Raw genomic sequence first — 12,007 nt, 5'->3', positions numbered from 1 at the left:
GTGGATAGGCTTTTTCCATTGAGAGTGGGGGAGATTCAAACAAGAGGACATGAGTTATAGTCATAGTCATACTTTATTGATCCCAGGGGAAATTGGTTTTCGTTACAGTTGCACCATAAATAATAAATAGTAATAGAACCATAAATAGTTAAATAGTGATAGGTAAATTATGCCAGTAAATTATGAAATAAATCCAGGACCAGCCTATTGGCTCAGGGTGTCTGACCCTCCAAGGGAGGAGTTGTAAAGTTTGATGGCCACAGGCAGGAATGACTTCCTATGATGCTCTGTGCTGCATCTCGGTGGAGTGAGTCTCTGGCTGAATGTACTCCTGTGCCCAACCAGTACATTATGTAGTGGATGGGAGACATTGACCAAGATGGCATGCAACTTAGACAGCACCCTCTTTTCAGACACCACCATGAGAGAGTCCAGTTCCATCCCCACAACATCACTGGCCTTATGAATGAGTTTGTTGATTCTGTTGGTGTCTGCTACCCTCAGCCTGCTGCCCCAGCACACAACAGCAAACATGATAGCACTGGCCACCACAGACTCGTAGAATATCCTCAGCATCGTCCGGCAGATGTTAAAAGGCCTCAGTCTCCTCAGGAAATAGAGGAGACTATTTCCAAATAGTTGAGAGTTAAAGGGCGAAAGTTTAGGGGTAACATGAGGGCGAACCTCTTTACTCAGAGCGTCGTAGCTGTGTGGAACGAGTTTCCAGCAGAAGTGGTTGAGGCAGGTTCGATGTTGTCATTTAAGGTTAAATTGGATAGCTATATGGACAGGAAAGGAATGGAGGGTTATGGGCTGAGTGCAGGTCGGTGGGACTAGGTGAGAGTAAGAGTTCAGCATGGACTAGGAGGGCTGAGATGGCCTGTTTCCATGCTGTAATTGTTATATGGTTATATATGAATAAGTTTCAATGAAATCCCACCTCCTCCACCTCCCCCCCCACCCCCCAACAGTTCTTCTAAACTCCAGCGAGTACAGGCCCAGAGCCATCAAACACTGCTCATACGTGAACCTTTTCATTCCTGGGATCAACCTCGTGAACCTCCTTTGGACCCTCTCCATTGCCGGCATATCATTTCTTAGATAAGGGGCCCAAAACTGCTCACCATATCGGGGATAAGCCTGGTACATAAAAAAGTATTGGTTCTTCATTTTTTTCAGTGAATGACCGTGCACTTGCTTTAGCCAAGCAACACGCGCAAAATGCTGGAGGAACTCAGCAGGTCAGGCAGCGTCTACGGAAAAAAGGAAACAATCGACATTTTGGACTGAGACCCTTTATCACGACTCTTTATCCACATATCTCAGTTTAACAAAGAATCACACCATATGCCACTCAATGTCTTTTCTTCTCCAACAGTTTAATCAAATAGAACATATTTTTCTTTTACAAATGCTTATTTTGTGAAGAGGTTTTTCTTTCAATAGTTTTCACAACATCAAAAAGTAGAATGCTTAACTGCAAAATGCACAAAAAATTAAATTAAAATGCATTAAAAAACAATAATCACAGCTTAAACACACTTGACACCATAAAGTATTACTAGTACCTATCTGCTAAAAATTATGGACTCAGTTATCACAAACTAAGCTGCCCTCCTTACAACATCCACAAGGAAACAATCAGATTTAAATGGCACAAAGCATGCAACATACAGAGAATGGCAACCAAACATGAATTGGAATCCATATGTCTATTTGTAGAGGCAAAAAAAACATAACAAAGGAAGAGAAGGCTCAGTTGCTAAACATGCTAATATTGGAAAAATAATCTTTGTGGCCTGTTAGACATTTCCAATTATGAATAGTCGTTTCTCCTAAAACCACTTATTTGGCTTCAGATAATAAAGGGTTAAATGAGTGCTCCTATCAATGCGTTTCTTCCTACCGGTGCACAGGAATAATTTTGTTGAATTTTTTACCAGTATATTACCTGGGTACACAGTGTAAATTAGATTAGTATCAATGTGAAAATTTCATTTCCTGAATTGACTGAGCTAATGAAACGTGAAGTTGAAACTCAAAGCCAGTTTAACTGAGCCTACTGAGAAACCAGTTTCTGAAGCAAGACCAGGTTTCCAAATGGAAGCAAGTGGACTAACTAATGTGGGCACATGGGTCGGCATAGACGAGTTGGGCTGAAGGATTTCCACAAAATTGTTTTATCTTAAATGTGATCACTCAGAACTTCTTTTGGTTTGATTGCCACAAATCTATTTACCAAATGGAAGAATTGTTATTAACAGGACCATTAAGTTTGATTACTCAGAGTAACATACATAAAATGCAGGAGAAACCCAGCAGGTAAGGCAGCGTCTATGGAGAGGAATAAACAGTTGACGTGTGTGTGTGTGTGTGTGACTCTAGTTCTGCCATTTTTTTTTCCTTTTTTTGTACTTCACTTATGTCTTTAATTGGAGATCTCCACAGACCTCAGGTCTAAAAGCAAAAAAAAAACTAAGCTGCCGGTGGAACTCAGTGAGTCAGGCAGCACCTGTGCGGGCTAAGTGATAGTCAACGTTTCAGGTCAGGACCTTGCATCATGATTCCAGCCCAGCCTTACTCCTCCACTGGCAGCTACATCCTCAGCTGACTGTTCCTCTCTATAGATGCTGCCTGACCTCCTGAATTCTGTCAGCATTTTGTGTGTGTTACTCTGGGTTTCCTTGTGTTTATAGTTTGATTCCTCATTTTGTGTTTGCTTCTCGTGTTATGGTCTTGAGATTCATCTTAAGGAACAATGGTCTTCTAAACAAACAGCAAGTGGAATTTGTTCTCAGCCACCCCTTAAAGAAAGTCTACTGGAATGAAGTCCATCACTACAAGTAGTTTAAAAACGATTAGAGTTGTTTCTGTAATGTCAGTTTGATGTGCCTTTTAAAAAGAAAGTCATTCGGTAAAACTACTCAGTGTAACAGGAAAAGAATACAAGCAATTTTAAAAGCGTTAACACCAGTTGGAATTTAGAACATAGAACAGTACGTGTCCTTTTAGACATTTTAACCTACTCTAAACTCAATCTAATCCTCCACTCCTACATATCCTTACATTTTTCTATAATCTATGTACCCATCTAAGACTTTCTTAAATATTCCTAATGTATCCCTCTGTCATCACCCTGGCAGTGTGTTCCATAAACTCAGCACTCTCTGTGTTTAAAAAAAACTTACTTGTGACATCCCCTACAGCTCCTTCAAATCACCTTAAAATTATGCCCTGATATTAGCCATTTCCACCCTGGAAAAAAGTCTCCGCCTATCCTCTCGCTCTATGTGTCTTCCTTTTTTTTTAAGCATTTTTGCAAGGTTTTGTTGTAATTGAGGTCATGGTGGCAACACGTGGTAAATTCCCGGTAATGACAGCTTGACAAGGAGAAAATATGATCGTGAGAAATCGCATCCTTTAATCTACTGCAAGGAAGCTACTCTTAGAATAGCACATGGATAAAAGAAAAATGGACAGCTACGTGGTATGGAAGGGTTAGATTGATCTTCAAATAAGTTAAAAGGTTGGCACAATACCAGGGCCAAAGGGCCTGTACTGTGCTGTACTGTTCTATGTTCGGCAGGCACTAGATGGGCCAAAGGTCCTGTTTCCATGCTGTATTGTTCTATGACTCCATAACAATGAGTGGTAGAAAAGGATATTGTTCAGTGAGTAGAAATGATCCCAAGAACTGAAACAACCTGCCATACAGACATGGATGCAGAAAGATCTATGAGTAAAACTAATTGAACATTGTTGGGTATCTGAATAGGAGTTGCTTCTTAGTTACTAAAATCATCTACACTGTAAATATATTGACATTTTTTCACAGCACGTATTTTAACATTTTCTTGTACACACACACACACACAGGATTATCATTAGGTTCAGAGAACATACTTAGCACATTCAAACAAGGTTAAAAACATTAATACATTAATCCTATCTGCTTTACTTCACCGGAGAGATTTCAAGGCTAATTTTGATTTGGCCAGTATTTGAATCCTATATCTTAATTTGAAATGTCGCCAAAGTGATAATGAATTCAGCTTTAAATAATCTACTGTATTATTTTAGCTATGGTGGATAAAGGCTAAGTAAATAGCATCATCTAATTGCTGAAATGAGGTAGATTAGTGAAAGGAGTGGAAGCTGAAGATCCGAAATAAAAACAAAAAGCTTCAAACACATTTTGACCTGAACACCATTTTGTGTATAACATGTTTAAAATTATTTAAAATATCAGAAATATCATATTTGGAAGGGTTGAGCACACTGACATATTCCCCACAAAAACTAATCTCTGACCTCAATTTCAAATTCAGTTTCTTAAAATGTTTGATTGTATCATGTAACAGAAAGAAGAGTTTTGATAAGTAGCAAGTGGAGAGTAGAGTCATAGAGCACAGATATAGCCTTTCAGCCCATCTAGTCCATGCCAAACTGTTATTCTGCTTAGTCCCATCAATCTGCACCCAGACCATATCCCTCCAAAATCCTCCCATCCATGTACTTGTCCAAACTTCTCTTCGATGTTGTAATTGAACCCGCATGCTGGCGTTCCACACTCGCACAATCGTCTGCGTTGAGAAGATTCCCGACAGGTTCCCCTTAAATATTTCACCTTTCACTCTTTAGTGCTAGTCTCACCCAACTCAATTGAAAAAGCCTGCTTGCTTTTAGCCTATCTACACACCTCTTAACTTTGTATACCTCTATCAAATCTCCCCTCATTCTCCTACGCCCCAGGGAATGAAGTCCGAAACTACTCAACCTTTCCCTGTAACTTGGGTCCTCAAATCTGTACTCCTTCGATCTCATTCATGTATTTCCTGTAGATACTAGTTGACCAGAACTGCACACAACACTCCAAATTAAGCCTCAGCAATATCGTCAAAATAACATCCCAACTCCTGGACTCAATACTTTGATTTTTGAAGACCAATGTGCTAAAAGCTCTCTCTACAGCCATATCTACCTGTGATGCAAGGAATTATAGATAGTTAAAGATTTCTTCAGAAAGTGGCATCTTTTTTTATTTTTTGTTTTAATTTTACATCTAACTTTCTTTCCCATCATGCAGCCGAACATGAGGCAGAAGAGAAAAATAAAGCATTTTCAAGCTTTGCAACTAAGCTTGTTCACTTCATGAAATGATGTTCAGCTATCCGGGGCACTGATCTACAGTCGTGCCTCTGTGCCTAAGTGCGCGTTCCAATTGCTGCATTGACCAATCTTGGCAACCCCAGCAAGGGCTGAAAACACATAGCACCAAAGGTGAATTTCCTGTCCACTGTACATTTTGTGGTGTCAAATTAAAGGTGTCCACTTAGATACCACCCCCCCCCCACTGCTTGATGAGAGAGAAAGTTAAAGGTGAAATTTTTAAAAAATCATTCTTATGGTCTCATGATAATTAAATAATTAGTCCCCTTCCTTCTATTCTCTACTCCCCATTCTTTTTACTTCTCACCTGCATATTACTTTCCGTTTGGTCCCCTCCTCGATCCCTTTCTCCCATGGTTCACTTGCCTCTGCTATCAGATTCTTTCTTCTCCAGCCCCTTACCACCTGGCTTCACCTATCACCTTCCAGCCAGCCTCTTTCACCTCCCCGCACCTTTTTATTCTGCCATCTTCCCCACCCCCTTTCCTTCTCAGTCCTAAAGAAGAGTCTTGGCCAGAAATGTCGGCAGTTTAGTCTCTTCCATGGATGCTAGCTGACCTGCTGAGTGGTTCCAGCATCTGCAGACTTCCTCATGTTTGCAATTAGTTCCATTGGGGCGGCGTGCTAGGGGTAGCGGTTAGCATAATGCTATTACAGCGGCTGCCACCCAGGTTCAATCCCACCGCTGGTCAAGACCCTTCGTCAGGACTAACTGAAGGAAGAGTCTTCCTTCAGTTAGTCCTGACGAACCTGAAACGTCGACTGCACCTCTTCCTAGAGATGCTGCCTGGCCTGCTGCGTTCACCAGCAACTTTGATGTGTGTTGCTTGAATTTCCAGCATCTGCAGAATTCCTGTTGTTTGCTTTTATATATGTTGTAACTCGGTTACCTGTCTGGACACACCCCTCTGCTGACTGCCCCTGTGGCTCCTCCCACAGAGTCCTGTATAAAGGTGTCATCTTGCCCCTCCCCCTCAGTCCGGGGGCAGACACTCACTGTGGAGGTCATATTGTACAGCGAATAAAAGCCTTTCAGTATTTTGCCAAACCTCAGTCTTTTGGAGTAATTGAAGGTGCTTCAACGTGTGATGTCGATTTCTGCCTCTACCACCTCACCTAGGTGGAAACAAATTTTTATCTTTACTCCTCCAACTCTTCTGTCAATTATTTAAAGTCTATGGCATTTAGTTTTTTGACTTTTCAAGTGGAAAAAGTCCCAACTATTTACTCTATTTAAATCTCTCAATGTTACACTTAATTAAGTCTCCCTTTGATGTCCTCTTATTCAAGGGAAGTAATCCCAACCAATCTAATCTATCCACATAGTCAAATGTTTCCACTCCTAGCAACATCCTTATATGGTTATGTAGCAGTCAGTGTAACGTTATTACAGCGCCAGGTTCCATTCCTGCTGCCGTTTGCACATTCTCCCCGTGACTGCATGGATTTCCTCCAGTTCTCCCCCCACATCCCCAAGACATGTGGAATAGGTTAATTGGTCATATGAGTGTGATTGGTCGGTGTGGGTTTATTAGGCCAGAAGGGTCTGTTACCATGCAGTTTCCTTAAATAAAATTTAAAAAATTAAAAACACTCTGCTCTGTGCACCTTTCAAACTGTCATCTAGCTAGCACTGTATACATTTCTAGCAAAATGTATCTGTTCTTATGTTCTACACTTAAGTTAATAAAGAAAAGCAGCCTATTTTCCTTTGTAACACCCTATCAAGCTGGTTTGTTATCTTTGAGGATCAGTACAGATGAACTCCAAAGTCCTTCTGTTGTACCAGTATCTTCCCAGTTGTGCATTTCCCTGCCCTGTTGCACCTTCCCAAACATATTACTACTGCACGTTTTTCTGCATTAAATTCCATTCACCACTTTCCTGCAGAACATGTTTTTTCAGTTTAAATCTTTCCACCTCACTGTCGACTACTCAGCCTATTTTTGTATCACCGTTTAGCACAAACTAGATGTCACTGTGCTGTAGTGCTCTAAGACTCTATATGCTGGCTACTCATCGCAGCTGGAATGGATTTTAAAGGATCATCAACAGCTCTTGCATAATCCACATCTTGCAATCCACATTACCAACTCATCCAATATACTTAAAACTTGAGCATTAATGCTATTTGATGAAAGAGATAGTGAGCAGAAAAAATTTTAAAGTTTCCACTTTAGATATTATGTAAAGTTCTTCTCTATTGACATCATTTAAATTGTTCCCCTGTTCCATTAATGCATATCCCAATCCCCACTCTGCTGATCCAAAAAAAAGCCACCTGCTTCCAATGAGTGTCCCATTAGAGTGGAGAGGCACTGTAGGTCCTCTTAGCAGGGAGCTCAGTAACCAGGAGAAAAACTTATAACAATTTGTAGAGATGAATGAGGAGAATGATTTTCACTCATAGGATGATAGAGGCAGAAAGAGTCTTAATCCAAAAGGCCATTACGCAGGAACTGACATGGTGTTACAGTGGCTTGCCTCATACCTCCAGGGATCCTGATCTTAAACACTGCTTGTGAAGTTTCTACAGTCTCCCCGTGACCATGTGGGTTTCCTCTGACATCCCAAACGCTTGCAGGCTAACCGGTAACCGGAAATTGTCCCTGGTGGTAGGAAAATCACAGGGAATTGAAAGACATGTGAGAGAGAACAGGTTACAGGGAGTAAGTGGGGGAATGGGACTGCTCAGAGTTGGCTGTGATCAAATGGCTCCTCCAATGAGAGAATTAGGGAAGAAGGTGGGAGTGGTACGTGGCAGGTGTGACAGAAGCTCTCAGATAAGCATATGGATATGCAGCTATTACTGGGGTAGAGCAGTGCTGCAGATAAATGATTCTTGAGAAACAGTGAGCAGACTGTTTGGCAATTAAACTTTTATACACATTGTGAACTGCTTAATTTCATCTGGCAAATGAGACTCAAAAGATACAATAATAAAGATTTCTATAGAACGAAGATACACTTGTGATTATTTTACTACAATTTAAATTGTTATAATAAGGCCTGCAGACCTGCAAGTGCTCCAGAAAATGTATTTTTTAAAAATGTCAACATGCACTTCTTGTACATTCGTGTTCCTATTATCAATTCTTATGTCTATAATTGCAATGGACCCTGGATACATATGCTTGTCCAATTCCAATTAGACGTCCCACAAATGGCAGTGCTGTAGTGTCTCAGTTTCGATACACTTAGCTCTCCAGTACCTACTTGTACTCTTATGCTCCAACTATTGTAACTCTACTTCCAAATTTGACTCACTTTGTTAATTATTTAAACTACAAATTACAAGGTAATTTAATAAAAGGACATAATTTTCAAATGAATTGCACCTAAGTGCCCCGTCCAATTATCTCTTGTTCTTTTCATCTGAAGGCTAACAGTCGTTCTCAACTCCCGGGCCATCATTCGCAGCAGTCGATGGGAAAAAAAGACACCAAGATATATAAACTGTGGCTGCCACCGGCCCTGTTTCTTGTCTCTGCCAAAGTTGAAGATTTTGTTTCAAAGCCAGTGAAGTGTTACATGAAAACACTGGCAGTGAATTTCCGACAACCTCGTGCAAGGGTGCTATAAAATAGGATGAGAAGCAATTCTACTCGTTTTCCTTTGTATCCCCTAAACTAAATATTTGTCAGACTATGACTTGCAATTTGTTTTGCAGACTGCAATTCCAACACTAATTCATGGGGACTCCCATAATCAACTTTACACTCTATAGGAATTGAATCTCAGTAGATCAGTTCTCAATTTTAACCACATTGGCTTTAACTAACATGAATATACAGTGAATATCAGTATCATTCATTTTCAAAGGGTACAAACATCCACCTGACTGACTTATGCTTGTTTTCACATCATTGATAATTTTTCCATATAAAGAAAGAGATCACTGACTGATTGGTGAACATGTATCTCCCATATACATAAATATTGGTTCTTGTTAAACTCTGCAACCAAGAGGCACAAGGCCTTCATGAACAGAAATAAAATTAAAGCCTCTTTCTATTTCCAATTTAAAAAAGAACGTTAAGATTTTTTGATTAACGTAGATATAAGTATAGTAACAATGCCTTCACACAGCCAAAAACGCTGTGTAATATATTTTTAGACAGCATTTAAATAAACAGCCAGTTACAAATTGAGAATTATAAAAGAAAACAGATAGGCTGAACAATGTCAGATGTTGGCCATGAAGATGTGACTGAGTCGCCAATGACACAATGGCAGGAAGCCGAAACACAGCCACACCGACTGTCATTTTCTTCACTTTTGAATTAATATTGACCCGCAGTACTAGGATCACACTGAAGGAGGCGGACGATGGAAGGATCACTTTTTGCACCTCGGATGAACTCTTCAAGGGATAGCTTTCCTACAACAAAACAAAAAAAATCTAAACATGAGCATTCTAAATCTGATCAAATGGACTAGAGGAATGAGGAGTACAGGTGAACAGGCCAGTGCTCGTACAAGAAAATCTGCGGATGCTAGAAATCCAATCAACAGACACAAAATGTTGGAGGAATTCAGCAGGCCAGGCAGCATCTATGGAAAAGAGCATAGCCAATGTTTTGGACCAAGACCCTTCATCAGGACTGGAGAGAAAAAGATAAGAAGTCAGAGTAAGAAGGTGGGCAAAGGGGAGGAGGAAATACAAAGTAGTGGGTGAAAGTGGGAAAGGGGGAAGAGGTGAAGTAAAGAGCTGGAAAGTCGATTGGTGATAGAGATAGCAGTCTGGAGAAGGGGGACTCTGATAGGAGAGGATAGAAGGCCAGGGAAGAAAGGGAAGGGAAGAAACACCAGAGGGAGGTGATGGGCAGGTAAGGAGATAAGGTGAGAGAGGGAAATGAGAATGGGGAATGGTGAAGTGGGGGGGGCATCACTGGAAGTTCGAGAAATTGATGTTCATACCATCAGGCTGGAGGGCAGCATTGATGGTGGAGGAAGGGAAGCACCTTTCTTTGAAGAAAGAGGACATCTCCTTAGTTCTGGAATGAAAAGCCTCATCCTGAGAGCAAAAGGAGTGTTCCTTGATTTGAAGAAATTGAAATGCTAACTGTATTATTAGTTGTTTGAAAAATGATGGAGTGAAGATAGAATGGTGCCTTAAAAGACACACTGCACACTGCTCCTTCAGGGTGAGAGTGAGGGTGACCCTGCCAGCTCTGCATGCAAATGCCCATGAGCAAAACACTGTCACACACAAGACCCCAGGTCTTGTGCATGATACATCAAACCTTCTGCAGTTCTGCGCATTGTGAGGGAAAACAATCGGATTAACGAGGAATCTGCAAGAAGTGGCTAAAAATGTTAAGGGAGGATACCAGAATGGATGAAGGAATGAAGAGAATGAGGTGAAAATATAAGTCATTCAGGCAAGGATAGCGTTAGCCGCAGGCTATTAGGAATCAGTTCAGAGAAGGGGTGGGAAGCAGAGGTTGGGGAAGGGAGTGGAAAATAAAGAGTTTAAATGAACACTAAGAAAATCACTAAAATTAAAGACTTCCCCGAAAGACTATGAAATCCTCAAAACTCTGGTATCCTGCCCATAGGCTCAAAAAAATTTAAGTTCTGGTAAGTGATGTCAAAGAGTTTACCATACATTGAATGTCACAGTGTAAACCAGGCCACGCTTTTAGTAGAGCATGACTTTTGCACTAAATACATTATGTAAACCTTAGGTCAACTGATAATATTTTATGTATTGATTCTGAATCATCCCAGGCAGGCTTTTGTTGCTGAGAAAAGGTAAATTTTTGTAAATTTACAGGTAAATACATAATTTAAAATTGCTGAATCAAAGATATCTTAGATCAGCTGTGATTGTTTAAAATAATTGTCTTGCAGAGTGGGTCACATTAACAATCTAAATCATTACCTTGAATACCTTCAAGGTGAATGGATAGTCTGTGCAATCATCCTTCCTAAGGAAGGGGAAAACAAGTGGGGCAACCTGGCCAAACTGGGAATTGCACCAGAGTGCTTAAAGGAGATAAGTTTTGGTGCTGGGACACATCATCAGTGATGTAATCTGGGGTCATCGGGTGTTCTGGGTCTTTCAAGATCAGACACCCTCACCCAGGCAACCCGGCCAAGACTGATCAGACCCGTCTAGTGTCCAGTGTCCGAGCAGCATTGATCCATGGGTCACACCTCTTGATCTACAGCCATCCGGAGGCTCCCTCAGCAGCCTTGTGTTGGTCCTGATGGCTCTTTTCTTTGCAACCACTGTAATGCCAAGGAGAGAGTAGGTTCTGCACAGTGAGCAGCCAGCAAAACCTCCACACCCCTCGCTCGCATCGTGCCCTCCACCTGTGTCTGGCACTGCTCGACCAGCTCCTGGTATTTGGCTTTCTTCCATTCAAATTCAAACCAGTCTTCCCAAGCAATTGCCAATTCTACCATTTGCAACTTATTTTTAAAACAAGGAAGAGAAAAAGAAAGGCTGAAAACGATAGGACGGGATACCATTAGGGCCAACAAGAGTTGGGAACATGCTCAAGTTATATTAAACATATGTTCAGCTCTATTGTGTCTAATTCTGGAACCACAGTTTTGGAAGAATGTGATGCTTCTTTAAAGTAATGAAGTAATCATTAGAATGATTCCAGAGATAAAATACTGCAGTGAAATGGAGCTGAAGCTAACAGAGAAGAAAACACACAAAACACTTCCAGAAGAAAATTGGAGAACTCTCCTTACATTTTTTCCATTCTGATTGTTTTTTCCAGTTACTAAGTTCCTTGAAAGAGTACAATGGAAGACTATATTTAACTGTTCCCCAGGGCTGTCTAGCCTGCCATTCCTCAAGGATCTATAATTGATTAAC

At 40.8% G+C, this 12,007-nt stretch overlaps 1 protein-coding gene across 6 annotated transcripts in view; it reads right to left on the bottom strand.

Moving 5' to 3' along the window:
• Positions 1-1,365: 1,365 nt before the first annotated feature.
• LOC140199674 (neurocalcin-delta) overlaps positions 1,366-12,007 on the bottom strand; it is a 351,531-nt gene continuing 340,889 nt past the window's right edge. For all 6 annotated transcript variants that reach the window (XM_072262168.1, XM_072262151.1, XM_072262178.1 and 3 more), the window contains one exon: positions 1,366-9,550. In XM_072262168.1, the coding sequence (XP_072118269.1) occupies positions 9,453-9,550 (98 nt within the window). In that variant the 3' untranslated portion in view covers positions 1,366-9,452. The remainder of the gene's footprint in view (positions 9,551-12,007) is intronic.

Source organism: Mobula birostris, chromosome 1 (assembly GCF_030028105.1).
Source record: "Mobula birostris isolate sMobBir1 chromosome 1, sMobBir1.hap1, whole genome shotgun sequence".
NCBI classification, from domain to species: Eukaryota; Metazoa; Chordata; class Chondrichthyes; order Myliobatiformes; family Myliobatidae; genus Mobula; species Mobula birostris.
The sequence above is the reverse complement of the archived record's forward strand: the minus strand, read 5'-3'. Positions and strand labels throughout refer to the sequence as shown.